The 23172-nt window shown below is 46.9% G+C and overlaps 1 protein-coding gene, 5 long non-coding RNA genes and 6 other non-coding genes across 12 annotated transcripts; 9 read left to right on the top strand and 3 right to left on the bottom strand.

Moving 5' to 3' along the window:
• Positions 1-2751: 2751 nt before the first annotated feature.
• On the bottom strand, positions 2752-3654 carry LOC130709034 (uncharacterized). The gene is made up of 2 exons (XR_009009453.1): positions 3323-3654; positions 2752-3021 (listed from the first exon to the last, which is right to left on the bottom strand). It is a non-coding gene; the product is annotated as an uncharacterized LOC130709034 (long non-coding RNA).
• LOC130709032 (uncharacterized) lies at positions 3640-5970 on the top strand. Its single transcript, XR_009009450.1, has 4 exons — positions 3640-4132; positions 4329-4372; positions 4843-5065; positions 5753-5970. It is a non-coding gene; the product is annotated as an uncharacterized LOC130709032 (long non-coding RNA).
• LOC130709139 (small nucleolar RNA SNORD48) lies at positions 4187-4249 on the top strand. The gene has a single exon (XR_009009627.1). It is a non-coding gene; the product is annotated as a small nucleolar RNA SNORD48 (small nucleolar RNA).
• Positions 4675-4741, top strand: LOC130709138 (small nucleolar RNA SNORD52). Its single transcript, XR_009009626.1, has one exon. It is a non-coding gene; the product is annotated as a small nucleolar RNA SNORD52 (small nucleolar RNA).
• LOC130709142 (small nucleolar RNA ZL8) lies at positions 5096-5178 on the top strand. Its single transcript, XR_009009630.1, has one exon. It is a non-coding gene; the product is annotated as a small nucleolar RNA ZL8 (small nucleolar RNA).
• A 2071-nt stretch (positions 5971-8041) lies between the features above and the next one.
• On the bottom strand, positions 8042-13137 carry LOC130709033 (uncharacterized). Its single transcript, XR_009009452.1, has 3 exons — positions 12535-13137; positions 10582-10724; positions 8042-8120 (listed from the first exon to the last, which is right to left on the bottom strand). It is a non-coding gene; the product is annotated as an uncharacterized LOC130709033 (long non-coding RNA).
• Positions 13138-13252: 115 nt separating this feature from the next.
• Positions 13253-15749, top strand: LOC103004668 (heat shock 70 kDa protein 1B). The gene has a single exon (XM_057554564.1). It carries the CDS (start codon positions 13465-13467, stop codon positions 15388-15390), a length of 1926 nt encoding a protein of 641 aa, XP_057410547.1. The 5' UTR covers positions 13253-13464; the 3' UTR covers positions 15391-15749.
• Positions 15750-19463: 3714 nt separating this feature from the next.
• On the bottom strand, positions 19464-20366 carry LOC130709035 (uncharacterized). The gene is made up of 2 exons (XR_009009454.1): positions 20035-20366; positions 19464-19733 (listed from the first exon to the last, which is right to left on the bottom strand). It is a non-coding gene; the product is annotated as an uncharacterized LOC130709035 (long non-coding RNA).
• Positions 20352-22687, top strand: LOC114235499 (uncharacterized). The gene is made up of 4 exons (XR_009009451.1): positions 20352-20844; positions 21041-21084; positions 21555-21777; positions 22476-22687. It is a non-coding gene; the product is annotated as an uncharacterized LOC114235499 (long non-coding RNA).
• LOC114238917 (small nucleolar RNA SNORD48) lies at positions 20899-20961 on the top strand. The gene has a single exon (XR_003624161.2). It is a non-coding gene; the product is annotated as a small nucleolar RNA SNORD48 (small nucleolar RNA).
• On the top strand, positions 21387-21453 carry LOC114235505 (small nucleolar RNA SNORD52). The gene has a single exon (XR_003621663.1). It is a non-coding gene; the product is annotated as a small nucleolar RNA SNORD52 (small nucleolar RNA).
• LOC130709141 (small nucleolar RNA ZL8) lies at positions 21808-21890 on the top strand. Its single transcript, XR_009009629.1, has one exon. It is a non-coding gene; the product is annotated as a small nucleolar RNA ZL8 (small nucleolar RNA).
• Positions 22688-23172: the final 485 nt, after the last annotated feature.

Genomic DNA, 23172 nt, shown 5'->3' with positions numbered 1-23172 from the left:
ATGGACAGTCTCAAAACAGAAGCAACTTAATAGCACATTTAATTATGAACGAAGAGGAAATAAAAGCTGTGCAGCATAGATCTGGGAAGATGGGGAGATGGGCGTTCCTCCCACACAAGCCCTTCCCTAGGGGCTGCTTCTCACTGGAGCAGTTAAACATCCTTAACACTTCCTCTAGCCTGATAAATCCCAACCTTGTTCCTTCCAAAAACTGAGCCTGGGAATATCTACTCCAGAATCAAATTAAAGTTCCCCGTGTTTTATCTTTCAATAAATCCTTCCTCTCTGGGAAATTGAAACATCTTAGGAATGACAAAGAATGGGAAGCCTTGTAAAGGAAAAGCTTGTAAAGGAAATAGTATAGTTTTGGTTCCTGGGCCAATTCTCAAAGGCCGGTCTTACTTACAAGATAGGTGCACTGTAATATTATAGGCTCTAACCATAGCATATAGTATGTGCAGTTTAACTGCTGCAGAAGCAGAAATTGGGGGCTTGCTTAACTTTTAAAAAATTTAGCCAGCCAAGCAATAGAGGGAATAAACCTTGTAACTTCAAATCACTGGAGCCATGGTTCTCCAACCCAGTGTATACTGAGACCATTTGGGAAGCTAAAGAAATACTGATACCGGGATTCCCTGGTGGCACAGTGGTTAAGAATCCGCCTGCCAATGCAGGGGACACGGGTTCGAGTCCTTGTCTGGGAAGATACCACATGTTGCAGAGCAACTAAGCCCGTGCGCCACAACTACTGAGCCTGCACTCTCGAGCCTGGGAGCCACAACTCCTGAAGCCTGCGTGCCTAGAGCCCGTGCTCCACAACAAGACAACACACCGCAATGAGAAGCCCGCGCACCGCAACGGAGAGTAGCCCCCACTCACCACAAATAGAGAAAGCCCGCGTGCAGCAACGAAGACCCAACGCAGCCATAAATAAATAAATAAATAAATTTATTTTAAAAAAAAAAAGAAATACTGATACCGGTCCCGGAAGAATCAGAGTCTCTGGAAGTAGGCCAAGAAATTGTATAGAATTAAAATTGTCTCAGTGTTTCAGCCAAAGTTGAGAAAAAGCCACTGCACCAGAGGCTACTCCTGATTATGTTTTTAGAGGTATGGGGACCCAAGAGAGGCAGGACAGGAAGGTGTCAGTGCTTCCAGGAGCAGCAGCTGGTGGCAAGGGGCTTTCTGCTGTGAACCAGTGCTGGAAGCCTTCCACGGCCTTAAAGTGTTGATTCACTGGCAGCAGCAGCGATGATAAAGGTTAGGGAAATCGCCAGCAACGGCTTAACGGGCCAAAGAAGAGAATTCCTGAAGCTGGGCCAACTACTTTCATGAGTCCTCATTAGGGAAATGGTTCATTAAAAAGCAACATCAGGAAATTTTCTTGTCCAGTGGTTAGGACTCGGCGCTTTCACTGCGGGCCTGGGTTCAGTCCTAAGATCCTGCAAACGGCGCGCCGCGGCCAATAAAAACAGCCACTTTAGAATATGAGAAGTCATTACCTACCTGTACATATACACTTCCTGGAACTTAAAATCACTTTGCAACATCAACCACAGGCGGAACTCAACCACTGGGAGCTGAGAAATGTGTCAAATAAACAGATGAATACTATAGGATTCTTGGAAGAGATTTTTAAAATAATATTTATTTTGGGCTGCGCCGGGTCTTAGTTGCGGCACATGGGATCTTTGTTGCGGCATGTTTAGTTAAATTCATTAACTTGAGATGTCTGGTTTTAATTTTTTTTTTAATTTAATTTATTTTTTATACAGCAGGTTCTTATTAGTGATCTATTTTATACATATTAGTGTATACATGTCAATCCCAACCTCCCAGTTCATCCCACCACCATCCCCCCACCCCGCCACTTTCCCCCCTTGGTGTCCATACATTTGTTCTCTACATCTGTGTCTCTATTTCTGCTCTGCAAACCGGTTCATCTGTACCATTTATCTAGGTTCCACATATATGCGTTAATATACGATATTTGTTTTTCTCTTTCTGAGTTACTTCACTCTGTATGACAGTCTCTAGATCCATCCACATCTCTACAAATGACCCAATTTCGTTCCTTTTTATGGCTGAGTAATATTCCATTGTATATCTGTACCACATCTTCCTTATCCATTCGTCTGTCGATGGGCATTTAGGTTGCTTCCATGACCTGGCTATTGTAAATAGTACTGCAATAAACATTGGGGTGCATGCGTCTGTTTGAATTATGGTTTTCTCTGGGTATATGCCCAATAGTGGGATTGCTGGATCATATGGTAAGGCTATTTTTAGTTTTTTAAGGAACCTCCACACTGTTCTCCATAGTGGACACATATACACTACCAAATGTAAAATAGCTAGCTAGTAGGAAGCAGCCACATAGCACAGGGAGATCAGCTCTGTGCTTTGTGTCCACCTAGAGGGGTGGGATAGGGAGGGTGGGAGGGAGAAGCAAGAGGGAGGAGATATGGGGATATATGTATATATATATCTGATTCACTTTGTTATATAGCAGAAACTAACACACCATTGTAAAGCAATTATACTCCAATAAAGATGTTAAAAAAAAAAAAAGCTACAATGAGGTATCACCTCACACCAGTTAGGGTGGGAATCATCAGAAAATCTACAAACAACAAATGCTGGAGAGAGTGTGGAGAAAAGGGGACACTCTTGCACTGTTGGTGGGAATGTAAATAGATACAGCCACTATGGAGAACAGTATGGGGTTCTTTAATTTTATATTTTAATTAATTTATTTTTTTATTTTTGGCTGCATTGGGTCTTCTCTGCTGCGTGAGGGCCTTCTCTAGCTGCAGCAATCGGGGTTTACGCTTCGTTGTGGTGTGTGGGCTTCTCATTGTGGTGGCTTCTTTTTGTTGCGGAGCACGGGCTCTAGATGCGCGGGCTTCAGTAGCTGTGACACGCAGGCTCTAGACCGTACGCTCAGTAGTTGTGGCGCAGGGGCTTAGTTGCTCCGCGGCAGGTGGGATCTTCCTGGACCAGGGATCGAACCCGTTTCCCCTGCATTGGCAGGCAGATTCTTTACCACTGCGCCACCAGGGAAATCCCTTGTTTTCTCTAATTGACAGTAATCTTATGAAGTGCCGACTACCCGATCTTTGTCGCAAAAACTCTTATATAGCCTGGCTTCTCCCTTACCTCTTCAGAACTGAGAGGCTGCGACCAGGCCTAAGTCCTCAGTTTTATCCACCAAATAAAACAGATTCTCAACTTTTAGGACGTGCATTTTTTTTCAGTGGACACAATTATACCTTAATAAAGGTGTTTAAAAAAAAAAAAAAGGACAGGAAGTTTAATGTACCTGACAGGTCTTGCAAATTCAGATTTCGCTGGTTAGACAGAGGAGGGTGGCAGTCCCTTGGAGGGACCCCCGAATCCAAACCGGGACAATTGAGAACTAGAGCGAAGTCCCTTGGTTACACAAGCAGGGACAGGACTATCTGGTAGGCCACCCAGGATGAGCGTTCAGCTGCGCGCGCACTTGGCAGCGTCGCGGACTTCTCCGGCCTGGCCAGTAAAGTCACCTGTTTTTTTGTTTTTCAAAATTCACAAAACATCTCCGAATATTTGCCCAGAAGAATGTGAAACGTCCACTCATGGCCACTCTTTCACTTAACTTTAGTCTTGTTTGGACAAGCGATGGGGAAAATTCTGAGGATCGAGACAGGCCTCTCAGAAGACAGCTATAGGCCCGTCAGGCCCCGACGCCACGCCGCCGTAAATAAACGGCCCTGGCCCAGGCCTTGTCGTTCTCTTTGTGCAGTGAACTCGTGGATGGCGAAGATGGTGGCTTTGGGATCCGCCTGGCGCCCGCTGTGCAACCTTCCGAGAGGAAGGCGACGGCCTGCGCCATCTTTGCACAGCTGCCGGCGTACAGGTACCTGAGTACCTCAGGGCCGTGTTGGACACTGAAGGGACCGAAGTCTCGGGCTGAGCAGGATGAGCTATCATTACAGACTAGAATTTCTGATGTCTCTGTGACTCCACTGCTTGGAACTGACGCAGCCCAGGGCAGGGGGGACTCGTGTGGTAGTCGCCCTGGCTTCTGCTAACTCACTGGTTTCTTCCCAGGACCCTGATTTCTCGAAGGAGGGTCCGCAGCGCCTCGAGGGTGAGTGGATTGTGCGATATGGAGTGGCTGGTGGTTGTACTGGGGGAGGACGGGAGTGATGATGACCCCAAGTGATTCTGAGTGTCTCGCTGACGCCATCACCGCAGCGCGCTGACCACCTCCATCCCCCGGGTTGGGATCACTAGTATTTGGGCTCGGGGGAGCCACTTATTCGTGTGTCTCGTTTCTCCATTAGGGAATTAAGACGTTCACCGACCCATGTGTTATTTTTGAATAAAGGTGAGTGTTAGGTGTGCGGGCGCTCTCAGTGTCTCTCACTTTTTTAACTCCCCAGAGTTTTGTTTAAGCCTTGCTAAACCTGCTTTCTCCACCTGTTTTACTACTATAAACTACCCTGCATGCTGGGCCTGCTTGATGGAGCTGTTCTCCGCAGTTCTAAGTTTGTTTCCTACTTCTTTTCTCTCCTGAACTTCCCATCCCTGAATTCTTAATTTGCTAGATCTTTATACGGGGGCTGTTGTTTTTGAATGTTCTAGATTCTTCCCCATAATGGCTTCCCTTGATCCAGGTCTCCCTAAATTGGGGATGATGATTTCTCAGACTAGAGTCTCTGATGCTGGTCCTGATGTCAAAATTAATTTCTGACTCATTTGGGGAACTGGATACTTGGATTTTTGAGAGGAGCCAATGGGAGGGCTGTAGCTCTCTGCTTGTATTTCTCATCGGTGGTCCTGCTTTCATCTTTCTAGCTTGAGAGCTTTGGAAGCCCAGCCGGGGCAGTGCCCCTTCACAGAGATTCAGGGATAGCCTGGTGGCTGAAGGCCTAAAGTTTGGAATTCTCTTGGAGAAGTGCTGTTGGGATGGCTGGGATGCCCAGGTAATGTGGTTCCTGCCACTTCATCAACAAGCTGTGACGAGAAGTGGAGAGTGACAAGAAGTGGAGAGTAGCGTGCCTTCTGCCTGGGTACTGTGGTAAGTCTCTTGCTGGTTTTCCTACCATCTCCAGAGTGGTAATGATGACCTGGTTGGACTAGAGTCTCTGAGAACTTCTCTGAGGATCTTTGAAACCACCTGATCCACTCTTATGCTTCTTTCCACCCTGTGTGGCAATTCCCCTGCCCACCCAGACCTTTCTTTTTTTAAAGTAAAACTGGTATATAACTACATTAGTTTCAGGAACATAACGTTTTGGATATTTATATACAATAGAAAGCGATCACCACAGTAAGTCTAGTCACCATGCAACTGATCCTTTTTGCCTAACCACCTTTCTCTCTGATAACTACCAATCTGTTTTGTATCTATGATTCATGCTTTTTAAAAATATTTTATTTACTTATTTTTGGCTGCATTGGGTCTTCATTGCAGTGCGAGGGCTTCTTCTTGTGGTGGTTTCTCTTGTTGTGGAGCACAGGCTTTAGGCGCTCGGGCTTCAGTAGTTGTGGCACGCGGGCTCAAGAGCGCAGGCTCAGTAGTTGTGGCACATGGGCTTAGTTTCTCCGCGTCATGTGGGATCTTCCCGGACCAGGGCTCGAACCCGTGTCCCCTGCGTTGGCAGGCAGATTCTTAACCACTGCGCCACCAGGGAAGCCCTAGATTCATGCTTTACTGCCAGTTGCTTGCATGTTCCTAATATGTGTTGCTTTTATGAAATTTCAGAATTTTGCTGACACAAAGGATGTTCTCTACCTGGTGTTGGACAGATCCTCGGAACTTCACATCTTTCCTGCATTAACCGGCATGAGCAGCTGTCAACCTCCTGGGGTGGAGGGAGGGGACTGCCTAGAAATTTGGGGACCAAACTCAATTAGGTGGCCTTTACTTGGTCCTACCCAAAGGATTCCAATAAAATATATATATATATTTTTTAAAATTTATTTTTATTTATTTATTTATTTTTGGCTGTGTTGGGTCTTCATTTCTGTGCGAGGGCTTTCTCTAGTTGTGGCAAGCGGGGGCCACTCTTCATCGCGGTGCGCGGGCCTCTCATTGTCGCGGCCTCTCTTGTTGCGGGGCACAGGCTCCAGACGCGCAGGCTCAGTAGTTGTGGCTCACGGGCCTAGTTGCTCCGCGGCATGTGGGATCTTCCCAGACCAGGGCTCGAACCCGTGTCCCCTGCATTGGCAGGCAGATTCTCAACCACTGCGCCACCAGGGAAGCCCAATAAAATATTTTAAAGCAAATAAAAAATAGATTGGTCTCAGTGAAAACAAGACGGTACAGAAAGATTTAGGGACATGAAAGGTTAACCACCAGTGAATGAGCATCACAGTTGACATCTAGCTGTACCTCTTTGCAACGACATACAAAAAGTAGATTTGCCACATATTGACACCAATGTTAAGAATTTCTAGATTGATTGTGATACTATACTAATATTTGAGGTTTTTATGACACCATTAACACAGACATCCAATTTTCCTTTTGATCAATTGGTGAAAACATAGGTTGTCCAGATATATTTTAGAAGCATATACTGGTGGTTGCCAGGGGCAGGGAATGAGGAAATGAAGAGTTACTGTTTAATGGATATAGAGTTTCTGTTTTAGAAGATGAAAAGAGTTCACGGGGATGGATGGTGATGATGGTTGTTCAATGTGATGAATGTTTATTACCACTGAAGTGTATGCTTAAAAGTGGTAAAGATGGGGAGGGGGATAAATTGGAAGATTAGGATTAACACATACATGCTACTACATATTAAAAAAGTAACTAATGCGCTATTGTATAGCACAGGGAACTCTACTCAATACTCTGTAATGGCCTATATGGGAAAAGAATGTAACAAAAAAGAGTGAATATATGTATAGCTGATTCACTCTGCTGTATGCCTGAAACTAACACGACATTGTAAGTCAACGATACCCCAATAAAAAATTTTTTAAAAAATGGTAAAGATGGTAAATTTTATGTGTATTTCACCACAGTAAAAAAAATGGGGGAAAAAGCATAGTCTGTGCTCCTATTTGTCATCGTCATAAAGGAGATTCCCCACCAGCATATACAGGGTATGGTGCTATAAGGCTGTATTGTAAATTATCCAGCTTCTGGTAAGGGGGCGTTTGAGCTTCTGGTCATGGTATATGCCAGTGCTGATTCCCTATTAATTTGCACCCATTTGAAGTTGTGTTGTAGAATACATTTCCAAAAGTAGAATTTCAGAGTCAAAGGATTTGGGCATTTAAAGTAGTAATGTATGTTCCATAAAGTTGTCCCAGTTTATACTCGTAACAGCAGTCTCCTTCAGAGTGCCTGTTTCTCTACCTGCCATCACTACTCCAGGTGGAGTGTACCAGTTTGTGTACCTAATAATTCATCTTTTAAATATTGCACATCTTTTGCATCTGTTTTCCTATGGAACGTTTCCAGCTTGGTCCCCACTCAGCAAAGATTTTTTCCAACTTTTATTTTCCTTAATCGTCTTTGCCAGATCTTTTTTTTTTTTTTTCCCTCCTTGAAATTGCCCTGTTTGGTACTCCCTACAGGACACAGTTAGCTGCTCCCATTGCTATTCTCTGACCACGGGTTCTGTATAATCTTAGCAGCCACCATATATTTAGTGCTTTGGGCTGTCGTAGGCTTTTTATGTGTTTCATTTTATTGAATCCTTAAAACCTTGCAAAGTAGATATGTATCTACCCTACCTTGCAAGCAAGGAGAGGAAAGCTCAGGGATGTTAAATAATTTCCCTAAGGTCAGAGAGATAGGAGGTATTGAGGCCCCTGAGCTGGACACTGGTGTTTGTCAAGTGGAGTAAAATTGAAGCTTGGTTCTCACCCAGACACTCCAAGGACAAAGCAAGTGGCAGAAGCTGAGCTCTGCTGAAGTTAAGAGATAAGATGAGCATTCCTGAGGTCAAGGTAAACTTCCCTGTCTGCACATGCGCAGGATGGCTCCTTGGGGGTCAAAAAGGGAGGGGGCACCACCCCCTAATAAGTGTCGACATACCCCCCACAGGCCTCTGCAGCGGAATCCATCTTGGCAAAAAGCTGCACTCGCATCTTGGGGAGGGTCTAGGACTGGTCAGCTGTGAAAAAAGAAGATAATTGGCTAAAGGTAAACAAAGACCCGGAAGACCCGTCCTACATGTGATTTAAATCACCCTTTCACGGTACTCCTCATTAGAGAGGACACCCATATCCTTTCTCTCCGTGTATTTCTGCCTTGCTTCCGTCTTAAATAAACTGCTTCTCTGTGTGCTGTTCTCCCACTTGTGCTGTGTCTCTAATAATAAACTTTGTACCTGTTCTTACAGTTGTTGCCTCCTTGAAACATTCTTGCTTTCAAATGGGGCAAGAGCCAGGGAACTTTGCTTCTAGCCTCTAGCCCCTGCTGGACTAGCGGCTAGGTTCTATTCCTGGGCAGGAACTAAGATCTCTCTTCAGGACCACTCACTGGTCTCTCCGAGATCAGTGTCAGTCAGGATTCAAATTCCTTTCTGTCTAGTATATAATACACCTATGGCCTAGCTTTAAACATTTCCAATAACTGAAGCAAACCTTTCTTTGATTCCATTTTTCTTTTTCTCCCTCCCACTCAGAGGATGTCACCCAGCTGAATTGTGGCTGTATCATTCTTTGGCTTTTCTTTGTACTCTGAATTGAATGTGTCCCTAAAATATTGTTTGGTTTTGTGTTTTGTATCTTTTTGAGCTTCATAAATATGGACTAATACTCCACGTAGTTATGTTGCAGCTTGGTTCTTTTTTGTTCACATACTTTCCTATAGTTTAGATTCTACCCTTCCAAACACATTTCTGCCCATTTTTATTTAGGCAAAAAAAAACCCAACAACAATTCTAGGTTGATGGGTGTCTCTGGGTAGTGTACATGAGGACTTGCATTTGTAAGTGCATTTTTCTAGGGTGACAGTATCACATAGGAAGTACAGGGGACTGGTTAAGATGTAGGGAGCCAGACTGAATACTTATAGCTGTTCAACTTTGGCTAAGTTACTTAGCCACTCTATTTCCTCATTTGTAAATGGATAAAAGAGTACCTACTGTTTTTATTTTTTAATTTCTTTATTTTTATTTTTGGTTGCGTTGGGTCTTTGTTGCTGAGCACAGGCTTTCTCCGGTTGCGGTGAGCAGGGGCTCCTCTTCGTGGCGGTGCATGGGCTTCTCATTGCGGTGGCTTCTCCTGTTGCAGAGCACGGGCTCTAGGTGCGCTGGCTTCGGTAGTTGTGGCACGTGGGCTCAGTAGTTGTGGCTCACGAGCTCTAGAGCGCAGGCTTACTAGTTGTGGCGAACGGGCTGAATTGCTCCGCGGCATGTGGGATCTTCCCCGGGCCAGGGCTCGAACCCGTGTCCCCTGCATTGGCAGGCGGATTCTTAACCACTGCACCACCAGGGAAGCCCCAAAGAGTACCTACTCTTACGGAGTTGTTAGGTTTAACTATATTTAAATGCACTTAAAACTGCCTAACACATAGTAAGCCTTATTTAGGCATTAGCTACAATTATATTATTCCAAATAGTTTAGACATTAGCTAACACAGCCTAGTCAGTACCTCATCCAGTTTTCCTTAGTCCTTGACATTACTATTAAATGGTCAACTTCATTTCTTGTCCATAGGGTCTCTTCTGCATTCTCTTGCAGAGAATGATCCAAGTCCTGCCCTAGGTGTTCAGACCCTCCTTCCTTTGTCAGTCCCAGGTTTAGAGTATAAGAGTGAGGGACTTCCATGGTGGTGCAGTGGTTAAGAATCCAGCGGACATGGGTTCCATCTGATCCTGGTCCAGGAGGATCCCACATGCCACCGAGCAATTGGGCCCATGCGCCACAACTCCTGAGTCTGTGCTCTAGAGCCCGTGAGCCACAACTGCTGAAGCCTGCACACCTAGAGCCCGTGCTCTGCAGCAAGAGAAGCCACTGCAATGAGAAGGCCATGAGTCGCAACCAAAGAGTAGCCCCTGCTCGCCGCAACTAGAGAAAGCCTGCGTGCAGCAACGAAGACCCAACGCAGCCATAAATAAATAAATAAAATAAATAAATAAATAAATAAATAAATTTACATTAAAAAGATTGAGCTACAGCCATGGTGAAGATGGTCACGTGAACTTTTCTTAATTCCAGTCATGGAAATCACTTTCCAGTCCTCGCATTCCTGAGCCCTACAGCCTCTCTTCACGGGGGTGACAGTGATTTGATAAGACCCCTACCCCAAAGCACACTGAATCTTCTTCACCCCCAGGAGCACTTTCAGAAGTAAACAGTCCTCCCAACCCACTAGGCAGATCTCATAGCTCTCTAAAATTAATCTACGCGGAGACTGGCCTGCCATCTCAGCTACTGAAGCCCGTGAGCCTCCCAGGCCTGTTTCCCCAGGCCTCTCATCCCTGGAATCCTTTGCAACTGGCTAGTGCACAAGCCCCTCCAGAATGATACCTCTACCTGCCTGTTGCTTGTGCCCGAAACCTTGGAGTCTGCTTGAGTCCTGTTTGCATATTCTATATCCAATTTGTCAGCAAATCATGCTGGTGATACCTTAACACCAAAATTTGGCCGCATCTCACAACTCTACTGCTCCTTGACTCTGGTGGGATCCACCATCGTCTCACTTAGCTCCCCTGCATGATGCAACAGCCTCCAACAAAGCTTCTGGATGTAATCTGGTTTGTGAGGAAATCCTAGAGCCAAGAAATAAAAACTGTTTTGGACATTGTTTGCAGGAATATAACTTTATAGAATCCCTTTGGAAAACAGTTTAGCAGTACCTACTAAAAATGAGGCATGCTCTCTTCAACCCAGTGTTTCCACTTCTGGTGATGCACCCTAAACACTCACATACAGATACAAGGATTAATATATACATCCTTGATGGTACTGTTGGTAAGGGGGGAGAAAATAAGGAACTCACGTGTTCTCCAATAGGGAAATGGGGGTATATTCATAAAATACACCATGTGTTACATGCAGCAGTAGGATGACTAACATACCAGCGTGGATTAATCTCACAATGTGAAGAATAAAAGCAGATCACAGAAAAATAGTATGTAATGCTTAAAAACATTTACCACTAAACAATATATTGCTTAAAGTTCCTACTGTATAGCACAGTATATTCAATATCCTGTGATAAACTGGATAGAAAATAATATGAAAAGGAATATATATATATATGTATAACAATCATTTTGCTGTAGAGCAGACATTAACACAACATTGTAAATCAACCATACTTCAATAAAATAAATTTTAAAAAACCAATATACTGTTTGGAGTTAAGTATCATAGTAAAAACAAAAAGAAATGCATAGGACCGGGGCTTCCATGGTGGCGCAGTGGTTGAGAATCCACTTGACAATGCAGGGGAGACGGGTTCGATCCCTGGTCTCGGAAAATCCCACATGCCGCGGAGCAACTGAGCCCGTGCGCCACAACTACTGAGCCCATGTGCCACAACTACTGCAGCCCACGCGCCCGTGTTCCGCACGAGAGAAGCCACCGCAATGAGGAGCCCAGGCACCGCAACAAAGATTAGCCTCCACTTGCCACAACTAGAGAAAGCCCGCGTGCAGCAACGAATACCCAACACAGCTAAAATAAATAAATAAATAAAATAAACAAATAGAAAAAAAAAACCCTGCCTCCTCCCACTTGTGCTGTTATGTTTTCTACGCTCAAGACATGTGAGTACAGCAATGAGTCTACTTCTCTGTGGGTTGTGAACCCTGCACTGTTGCCTTAATGTCCCTCACATTTTCATTTTAGGCGCTTAACAAGGGGTCTTGCATTGCCCACAAAGGATGAAGAAACAAAGGCCGAAACAAATTACCAAATATAACTGTATCTAAAACAGGAAGGAAGGTAATGCACAGAAAGTTGAAATCCAGGCTAAAAAACTAAATGGAAGAATTACGTGCACAGCAAATAATCTGAAGTTTTAAAGGAGCTAGAATCTGGGTCCCGCCAACCTCTCCCACTTTACAGCACCATCCCGACCAGTTTGCTTTCAAGTGAGCCACCTGCCAACCTGCTGTAGCATATGATGCTGTTAAAGAGGAGTAAACATTCCCGCCCCGCCCTCGCAGGCTCACCACCACATCACATTTATTTTAAAGCGGTGGACAGCCTAGAGGCTGCAAGTGACAAGGCAGAAGGCCGAATTCCGGACTCAGATTAATCCTGGCACCACCAATCATCCGAGGCTGAACCAGGAATGAAGAAGGCAGAAAGGAAACAGGGGAGTGGCCCGGACCCCAGGCTGGGAAAGATGAGGAACTGGGAGAGCCCCAAAGGCCTAATGATAGCTGAATTTCTACAGAGATTTTTTTTCTTCCTCAAGCCCCAGTCCAGCCCGAGGAAAACGGGAGCGGTTCTGGGCGGGGACTGGGGCGCAGTGGATCCAACCCTGCCCTTCCCTCCCCACGCCCCTGACCGAAAACGTCCCTTCTAAGGCGTTGGGAACCTTCTCCAATTTAAGAACCGTCTGTTTACCTGATTACTTTTCTTTTGAAAATTCAAATTTTCCCATCCCCAGATATTCCATCCATATAGGGCTAAAGATGACGCCAAAACTATACTGCATTATCTCTTTCCTTGTCCTTCCTATTTTAAAAATAAGATGGGAAAAACGCCGGGATGGCCAAGGCAATTCTCAGGCAGCCCGGCCCCTCCGCGAACCGGCCCAAACGCGGCTGCTTCCATCAGCGTCAGGCTCCAATCAGCGTCTCTTTGGGCCACAGATACCCCACCCTCTTAGAGAAACTCCGGATCGTTCTGTAATTTGGGTCTCCCCGGAATCGTGTACCCCCTAATCCTACTTTAAACAATCAAACTTATTTGAGCCCCACGAACCTCTCACCGCCCTACTTATTACAAGCCTAGTGCTCATCCTTCCGGTCGACATCCAACTACTTGGCAGGCGGCTCGCCAGGGAAACGGAGACTGGGTGGCCGGAGTCAACAACGACTCTTCCCGGCGCCTCTCCCCCCCTTCCCTTAGGACTCCAGTTTCCTCCAGCGAATCCCAGAAGAGTCTGGAGAGTTCTGGGAGGGGCGGCACCCAGGGAGCTGATTGGTCCCAGAAAACCAGGGGGCAGGACCTGAGGAGAAACTCCTGGAATATTCCCGACCCGGCAGCCGCACTGAGCTCTGTGATTGGCTGAGGAGGGAAAAGGCGGAGCTTGATGAAAAACCATAAACACAGAGCCGCCCTCAGAGAAACGGCAAGCCTGGAGAGAGCTGCTAGGATTGGTGTGGTTGGTGAGCGCAGCTTCCGCAGACACACTATCTGCGAGGACCACCCCGAGCGGCACCGGCGCGTTCAGTTTTCGGATTCCGAAAGGACCGAGCTCCTCGTCGCTGAACTCGTTGGCCGTTTTCAGGTCTGAAGTTCGTTGCGGAGCCGAGAGGGCGGGACACCGGCATGGCGAAAAGCACGGCCATTGGCATCGATCTGGGCACCACCTACTCCTGCGTGGGGGTGTTCCAGCACGGCAAAGTAGAGATCATCGCCAACGATCAGGGCAACCGCACCACCCCCAGCTACGTGGCCTTCACGGACACCGAGCGGCTCATCGGCGACGCGGCCAAGAACCAGGTGGCGCTGAACCCACAGAACACCGTGTTTGACGCGAAGCGGCTGATCGGCCGCAAGTTCGGCGATCCTGTGGTGCAGTCGGACATGAAGCACTGGCCTTTCCGGGTGATCAACGACGGTGACAAGCCCAAGGTGCAGGTGAGCTACAAGGGGGAGACCAAGGCGTTCTACCCCGAGGAGATCTCGTCGATGGTGCTGACCAAGATGAAGGAGATCGCCGAGGCGTACCTGGGCCACCCGGTGAGCAACGCGGTGATCACCGTGCCGGCCTACTTCAACGACTCGCAGCGCCAGGCCACCAAGGATGCGGGGGTGATCGCGGGGCTGAACGTGCTGAGGATCATCAACGAGCCCACGGCTGCCGCCATCGCCTACGGCCTGGACCGGACGGGCAAGGGGGAGCGCAACGTGCTCATCTTTGACCTGGGCGGGGGCACGTTCGACGTGTCCATCCTGACGATCGACGACGGCATCTTCGAGGTGAAGGCCACGGCCGGGGACACCCACCTGGGTGGGGAGGACTTCGACAACAGGCTGGTGAACCACTTCGTGGAGGAGTTCAAGAGGAAGCACAAGAAGGACATCAGCCAGAACAAGCGGGCCGTGAGGCGACTGCGCACCGCCTGCGAGAGGGCCAAGAGGACCCTGTCGTCCAGCACCCAGGCCAGCCTGGAGATCGATTCCCTGTTCGAGGGCATCGACTTCTACACGTCCATCACCAGGGCGCGGTTCGAAGAGCTGTGCTCGGACCTGTTCCGGAGCACCCTGGAGCCGGTGGAGAAGGCTCTGCGCGACGCCAAGCTGGACAAGGCTCAGATCCAAGACCTGGTCCTGGTGGGGGGCTCCACCCGCATCCCCAAGGTGCAGAAGCTGCTGCAGGACTTCTTCAACGGGCGCGACCTCAACAAGAGCATCAACCCCGACGAGGCGGTGGCCTATGGGGCGGCGGTGCAGGCAGCCATCCTGATGGGAGACAAGTCTGAGAACGTGCAGGACCTGCTGCTGCTGGACGTGGCTCCCCTGTCGCTGGGGCTGGAGACGGCTGGGGGCGTGATGACTGCCCTGATCAAGCGCAACTCCACCATCCCCACCAAGCAGACGCAGATCTTCACCACCTATTCGGACAACCAGCCCGGCGTGCTGATCCAGGTGTACGAGGGCGAGAGGGCCATGACGCGGGACAACAACCTGCTGGGGCGCTTCGAGCTGAGCGGCATCCCACCGGCCCCCAGGGGAGTGCCCCAGATCGAGGTGACCTTCGACATCGACGCCAATGGCATCCTGAACGTCACGGCCATGGACAAGAGCACGGGCAAGGCCAACAAGATCACCATCACCAACGACAAGGGCCGGCTGAGCAAGGAGGATATCGAGCGCATGGTGCAGGAGGCGGAGAAGTACAAAGCCGAGGACGAGGTCCAGCGCGAGAGGGTGTCTGCCAAGAACGCCCTGGAGTCATACGCCTTCAACATGAAGAGCGCCGTGGAGGATGAGGGGCTGAAGGGCAAGATCAGCGAGGCCGACAAGAAGAAGGTGCTGGACAAGTGCCAGGAGGTGATTTCCTGGCTGGACGCCAACACCTTGGCCGAGAAGGACGAGTTTGAGCACAAGAGGAAGGAGCTGGAGCAGGTGTGTAACCCCATCATCAGCGGACTGTACCAGGGGGCGGGTGGCCCCGGGGCTGGCGGCTTTGGGGCCCAGGCCCCTAAAGGGGGCTCTGGGTCTGGCCCCACCATTGAGGAGGTGGATTAGGGGACTTACTATTGTTTGTCTGTATTCCTCTTTGAGACAGAGGAGACCCAAGGACCTTGGTATTTCCCTGTATGTTAGTCCTCTACTATAGCAGTTCATTCTAAGGTTAGCTTTTAACCTTTAATAATTAGCTTGCTTGTCTTTGTTATTTCTGTATGCTATAACCAATGCGTTCACCAGAATGATTTGCGTTTCATGTAAGTTGGTACTGAAAGGGTCGCTTTCCTTTTTTGTTTTTCCCTCTCTCAAATGGATTAACACTGCCACCTTCTGTCCTATTTTTTGCTTTGTAAACATACCAAAACTCATGGAATTAAAAACTTGTATGCTTAAGGAATAAGAATAAAATGTTAAATATGTATGTCTGCTTTTATTTGGGGAGGGATAATAGTCTCTTCTCTGAAATCCATAGACCATGAAAGGGCTGTACTTCTGAAGAGAGTATCATACGTATTAGGAGCCGTGGGTATGGCTGTTTTTGTTGGGACTTTATTGTAGGTGGTAAATCACATCCAGGACAGAAGACAAATTCCAAGTGCCCATTTTGATTGGGGTGGGTTTGTTTTAGGTAAAAGTAGGGATGGGAGCTGCAGTAGGGTTTTGGGGAGGAGAGATTGTTGTGGTGTCAAAGGCAGTGTTGAGAGGGGTTCATGGTTCCTTAGGGTCTTGCACTCACTGTGTGCAGAGCTGTTCATTTCTTACTAGACCTGTGAGTCTTCCAGTCTTTTATTTAAGTTATGAATTTAGGGGTGGACGAAACAGTAAAAATGAGATGCAGATTCATACTCTGTTTTATAAATCCCACTTGAGTGACTTAGTGCAAATTACTTAGCCTCTTAGTTTTGGTTGGCTCCTTTCAAAATAAAGCATTTGTCTGAGTGGCTTCAGTTCCAAAGATCTAGATCACTTGAGCAGAAATGTGCTATAGGCAAGCAACATGTTCAATGAAGGTCACTGGAGCTGCAGTTATTCAACTGAGGGTCTGGGGGAGTGAAATACTGAGAGTTTGGGGGCATGGCAATAAAGAGGAATGGGCCAGGCACTGCACCTGGTTCTCTGAGTCCCTCCTGTAATCCTCAGTAGTTCTCATCACACCACCCTCTAACTTAGGTATTGTAAAGTTTTTTTTTTTCATAGGTAGCATGTGGAGGTGGTCACTTAAGCTATATCCAGAGCAAAACTAGGCAGGAACAAGTGATGATTTGGGGGCCAGGGTTTTTCCACACTGCCTGAACACTGGAGCTAGCGTGGGTGGTTCCTGTCTGGCTGTAAGTGGTGGTTTTACCCCAGTTTTAACAATCAGTAGCCTTTTTGTTCTTTTCATGGACAGTCTCAAAACAGAAGCAACTTAATAGCACATTTAATTATGAACGAAGAGGAAATAAAAGCTGTGCAGCATAGATCTGGGAAGATGGGGAGATGGGCGTTCCTCCCACACAAGCCCTTCCCTAGGGGCTGCTTCTCACTGGAGCAGTTAAACATCCTTAACACTTCCTCTAGCCTGATAAATCCCAACCTTGTTCCTTCCAAAAACTGAGCCTGGGAATATCTACTCCAGAATCAAATTAAAGTTCCCCGTGTTTTATCTTTCAATAAATCCTTCCTCTCTGGGAAATTGAAACATCTTAGGAATGACAAAGAATGGGAAGCCTTGTAAAGGAAAAGCTTGTAAAGGAAATAGTATAGTTTTGGTTCCTGGGCCAATTCTCAAAGGCCGGTCTTACTTACAAGATAGGTGCACTGTAATATTATAGGCTCTAACCATAGCATATAGTATGTGCAGTTTAACTGCTGCAGAAGCAGAAATTGGGGGCTTGCTTAACTTTTAAAAAATTTAGCCAGCCAAGCAATAGAGGGAATAAACCTTGTAACTTCAAATCACTGGAGCCATGGTTCTCCAACCCAGTGTATACTGAGACCATTTGGGAAGCTAAAGAAATACTGATACCGGGATTCCCTGGTGGCACAGTGGTTAAGAATCCGCCTGCCAATGCAGGGGACACGGGTTCGAGTCCTTGTCTGGGAAGATACCACATGTTGCAGAGCAACTAAGCCCGTGCGCCACAACTACTGAGCCTGCACTCTCGAGCCTGGGAGCCACAACTCCTGAAGCCTGCGTGCCTAGAGCCCGTGCTCCACAACAAGACAACACACCGCAATGAGAAGCCCGCGCACCGCAACGGAGAGTAGCCCCCACTCACCACAAATAGAGAAAGCCCGCGTGCAGCAACGAAGACCCAACGCAGCCATAAATAAATAAATAAATAAATTTATTTTAAAAAAAAAAAGAAATACTGATACCGGTCCCGGAAGAATCAGAGTCTCTGGAAGTAGGCCAAGAAATTGTATAGAATTAAAATTGTCTCAGTGTTTCAGCCAAAGTTGAGAAAAAGCCACTGCACCAGAGGCTACTCCTGATTATGTTTTTAGAGGTATGGGGACCCAAGAGAGGCAGGACAGGAAGGTGTCAGTGCTTCCAGGAGCAGCAGCTGGTGGCAAGGGGCTTTCTGCTGTGAACCAGTGCTGGAAGCCTTCCACGGCCTTAAAGTGTTGATTCACTGGCAGCAGCAGCGATGATAAAGGTTAGGGAAATCGCCAGCAACGGCTTAACGGGCCAAAGAAGAGAATTCCTGAAGCTGGGCCAACTACTTTCATGAGTCCTCATTAGGGAAATGGTTCATTAAAAAGCAACATCAGGAAATTTTCTTGTCCAGTGGTTAGGACTCGGCGCTTTCACTGCGGGCCTGGGTTCAGTCCTAAGATCCTGCAAACGGCGCGCCGCGGCCAATAAAAACAGCCACTTTAGAATATGAGAAGTCATTACCTACCTGTACATATACACTTCCTGGAACTTAAAATCACTTTGCAACATCAACCACAGGCGGAACTCAACCACTGGGAGCTGAGAAATGTGTCAAATAAACAGATGAATACTATAGGATTCTTGGAAGAGATTTTTAAAATAATATTTATTTTGGGCTGTGCCGGGTCTTAGTTGCGGCACATGGGATCTTTGTTGCGGCATGTTTAGTTAAATTCATTAACTTGAGATGTCTGGTTTTAATTTTTTTTTAAATTTAATTTATTTTTTATACAGCAGGTTCTTATTAGTGATCTATTTTATACATATTAGTGTATACATGTCAATCCCAACCTCCCAGTTCATCCCACCACCATCCCCCCACCCCGCCACTTTCCCCCCTTGGTGTCCATACATTTGTTCTCTACATCTGTGTCTCTATTTCTGCTCTGCAAACCGGTTCATCTGTACCATTTATCTAGGTTCCACATATATGCGTTAATATACGATATTTGTTTTTCTCTTTCTGAGTTACTTCACTCTGTATGACAGTCTCTAGATCCATCCACATCTCTACAAATGACCCAATTTCGTTCCTTTTTATGGCTGAGTAATATTCCATTGTATATCTGTACCACATCTTCCTTATCCATTCGTCTGTCGATGGGCATTTAGGTTGCTTCCATGACCTGGCTATTGTAAATAGTACTGCAATAAACATTGGGGTGCATGCGTCTGTTTGAATTATGGTTTTCTCTGGGTATATGCCCAATAGTGGGATTGCTGGATCATATGGTAAGGCTATTTTTAGTTTTTTAAGGAACCTCCACACTGTTCTCCATAGTGGACACATATACACTACCAAATGTAAAATAGCTAGCTAGTAGGAAGCAGCCACATAGCACAGGGAGATCAGCTCTGTGCTTTGTGTCCACCTAGAGGGGTGGGATAGGGAGGGTGGGAGGGAGAAGCAAGAGGGAGGAGATATGGGGATATATGTATATATATATCTGATTCACTTTGTTATATAGCAGAAACTAACACACCATTGTAAAGCAATTATACTCCAATAAAGATGTTAAAAAAAAAAAAAGCTACAATGAGGTATCACCTCACACCAGTTAGGGTGGGAATCATCAGAAAATCTACAAACAACAAATGCTGGAGAGAGTGTGGAGAAAAGGGGACACTCTTGCACTGTTGGTGGGAATGTAAATAGATACAGCCACTATGGAGAACAGTATGGGGTTCTTTAATTTTATATTTTAATTAATTTATTTTTTTATTTTTGGCTGCATTGGGTCTTCTCTGCTGCGTGAGGGCCTTCTCTAGCTGCAGCAATCGGGGTTTACGCTTCGTTGTGGTGTGTGGGCTTCTCATTGTGGTGGCTTCTTTTTGTTGCGGAGCACGGGCTCTAGATGCGCGGGCTTCAGTAGCTGTGACACGCAGGCTCTAGACCGTACGCTCAGTAGTTGTGGCGCAGGGGCTTAGTTGCTCCGCGGCAGGTGGGATCTTCCTGGACCAGGGATCGAACCCGTTTCCCCTGCATTGGCAGGCAGATTCTTTACCACTGCGCCACCAGGGAAATCCCTTGTTTTCTCTAATTGACAGTAATCTTATGAAGTGCCGACTACCCGATCTTTGTCGCAAAAACTCTTATATAGCCTGGCTTCTCCCTTACCTCTTCAGAACTGAGAGGCTGCGACCAGGCCTAAGTCCTCAGTTTTATCCACCAAATAAAACAGATTCTCAACTTTTAGGACGTGCATTTTTTTTCAGTGGACACAATTATACCTTAATAAAGGTGTTTAAAAAAAAAAAAAAGGACAGGAAGTTTAATGTACCTGACAGGTCTTGCAAATTCAGATTTCGCTGGTTAGACAGAGGAGGGTGGCAGTCCCTTGGAGGGACCCCCGAATCCAAACCGGGACAATTGAGAACTAGAGCGAAGTCCCTTGGTTACACAAGCAGGGACAGGACTATCTGGTAGGCCACCCAGGATGAGCGTTCAGCTGCGCGCGCACTTGGCAGCGTCGCGGACTTCTCCGGCCTGGCCAGTAAAGTCACCTGTTTTTTTGTTTTTCAAAATTCACAAAACATCTCCGAATATTTGCCCAGAAGAATGTGAAACGTCCACTCATGGCCACTCTTTCACTTAACTTTAGTCTTGTTTGGACAAGCGATGGGGAAAATTCTGAGGATCGAGACAGGCCTCTCAGAAGACAGCTATAGGCCCGTCAGGCCCCGACGCCACGCCGCCGTAAATAAACGGCCCTGGCCCAGGCCTTGTCGTTCTCTTTGTGCAGTGAACTCGTGGATGGCGAAGATGGTGGCTTTGGGATCCGCCTGGCGCCCGCTGTGCAACCTTCCGAGAGGAAGGCGACGGCCTGCGCCATCTTTGCACAGCTGCCGGCGTACAGGTACCTGAGTACCTCAGGGCCGTGTTGGACACTGAAGGGACCGAAGTCTCGGGCTGAGCAGGATGAGCTATCATTACAGACTAGAATTTCTGATGTCTCTGTGACTCCACTGCTTGGAACTGACGCAGCCCAGGGCAGGGGGGACTCGTGTGGTAGTCGCCCTGGCTTCTGCTAACTCACTGGTTTCTTCCCAGGACCCTGATTTCTCGAAGGAGGGTCCGCAGCGCCTCGAGGGTGAGTGGATTGTGCGATATGGAGTGGCTGGTGGTTGTACTGGGGGAGGACGGGAGTGATGATGACCCCAAGTGATTCTGAGTGTCTCGCTGACGCCATCACCGCAGCGCGCTGACCACCTCCATCCCCCGGGTTGGGATCACTAGTATTTGGGCTCGGGGGAGCCACTTATTCGTGTGTCTCGTTTCTCCATTAGGGAATTAAGACGTTCACCGACCCATGTGTTATTTTTGAATAAAGGTGAGTGTTAGGTGTGCGGGCGCTCTCAGTGTCTCTAACTTTTTTAACTCCCCAGAGTTTTGTTTAAGCCTTGCTAAACCTGCTTTCTCCACCTGTTTTACTACTATAAACTACCCTGCATGCTGGGCCTGCTTGATGGAGCTGTTCTCCGCAGTTCTAAGTTTGTTTCCTACTTCTTTTCTCTCCTGAACTTCCCATCCCTGAATTCTTAATTTGCTAGATCTTTATACGGGGGCTGTTGTTTTTGAATGTTCTAGATTCCTCCCCATAATGGCTTCCCTTGATCCAGGTCTCCCTAAATTGGGGATGATGATTTCTCAGACTAGAGTCTCTGATGCTGGTCCTGATGTCAAAATTAATTTCTGACTCATTTGGGGAACTGGATACTTGGATTTTTGAGAGGAGCCAATGGGAGGGCTGTAGCTCTCTGCTTGTATTTCTCATCGGTGGTCCTGCTTTCATCTTTCTAGCTTGAGAGCTTTGGAAGCCCAGCCGGGGCAGTGCCCCTTCACAGAGATTCAGGGATAGCCTGGTGGCTGAAGGCCTAAAGTTTGGAATTCTCTTGGAGAAGTGCTGTTGGGATGGCTGGGATGCCCAGGTAATGTGGTTCCTGCCACTTCATCAACAAGCTGTGACGAGAAGTGGAGAGTGACAAGAAGTGGAGAGTAGCGTGCCTTCTGCCTGGGTACTGTGGTAAGTCTCTTGCTGGTTTTCCTACCATCTCCAGAGTGGTAATGATGACCTGGTTGGACTAGAGTCTCTGAGAACTTCTCTGAGGATCTTTGAAACCACCTGATCCACTCTTATGCTTCTTTCCACCCTGTGTGGCAATTCCCCTGCCCACCCAGACCTTTCTTTTTTTAAAGTAAAACTGGTATATAACTACATTAGTTTCAGGAACATAACGTTTTGGATATTTATATACACTAGAAAGCGATCACCACAGTAAGTCTAGTCACCATGCAATTGATCCTTTTTGCCTGACCACCTTTCTCTCTGATAACTACCACTCTGTTTCTGTATCTATGATTCATGCTTTTTAAAAATAAATTCATTTATTTTATTTACTTATTTTTGGCTGCATTGGGCCTTCGTTGTAGTGCGAGGGCTTCTTCTTGTGGTGGTTTCTCTTGTTGTGGAGCACGGGCTTTAGGCGCTCAGGCTTCAGTAGTTGTGGCACGCGGGCTCTAGAGCGCAAGCTCAGTAGTTGTGGCACATGGGCTTAGTTTCTCCGCGGCATGTGGGATCTTTCTGGACTGGGGCTCGAGCCCGTGTTCCCTGTATTGGCAGGCGGATTCTTAACCACTGCGCCACCAGGGAAGCCCTAGATTCATGCTTTACTGCCAGTTGCTTGCATGTTTCTAATATGTGTTGCTTTTATGAAATTTTAGAATTTTGCTGACACAAAGGATGTTCTCTACCTGGTGTTGGACAGATCCTCGGAACTTCACATCTTTCCTGCATTAACCCGCGTGAGCAGCTGTCAACCTCCTGGGGTGGAGTGAGGGGACTGCCTAGAAATTGGGGACCAAAATCAATTAGGTGGCCTTTACTTGGTCTTACCCAAAGGATTCCAATAAAATATTTTAAAGCAAATAAAAAATAGATTGGTCTCAGTGAAAACAAGACGGTACAGAAAGATTTAGGGACATGAAAGGTTAACCACTAGTGAATGAGCATCACAGTTGACATCTAGCTGCACCTCTTTGCAGCGACATACAAAAAGTAGATTTGCCACATATTGACGCCAATGTTAAGGATTTCTAGATTGACTGTGATAGTATTCTAATATTTGAGGTTCTTATGACACCATTAACACAGACATCCAGTTTGCCTTTTGATCAGTTGGTGAAAACATAGGTTGTCCAGATATAGTTTAAAAGAATATACTGGTGGTTGCCAGGGGCAGGGAATGAGGAAATGAAGAGTTACTGTTTAATGGGTATAGAGTTTCCGTTTTAGAAGATGAAAAGAGTTCACGGGGATGGATGGTGGTGATGGTTGCTCAATGTGATGAATGTTTATTACCACTGAACTGTATGCTTAAAAGTGGTAAAGATGGGGAGGGGGATATATTGGAAGATTAGG

The sequence above is a fragment of the Balaenoptera acutorostrata genome, chromosome 10, assembly GCF_949987535.1.
Source record: "Balaenoptera acutorostrata chromosome 10, mBalAcu1.1, whole genome shotgun sequence".
Taxonomy (NCBI): domain Eukaryota; kingdom Metazoa; phylum Chordata; class Mammalia; order Artiodactyla; family Balaenopteridae; genus Balaenoptera; species Balaenoptera acutorostrata.
The sequence above is the reverse complement of the archived record's forward strand: the minus strand, read 5'-3'. Positions and strand labels throughout refer to the sequence as shown.

Excerpts from the sequence above, each read along its gene's own strand:
- LOC103004668 (XM_057554564.1), top strand. The coding sequence starts at position 13,465 with ATGGCGAAAAGCACGGCCATTGGCATCGATCTGGGCACCACCTACTCC.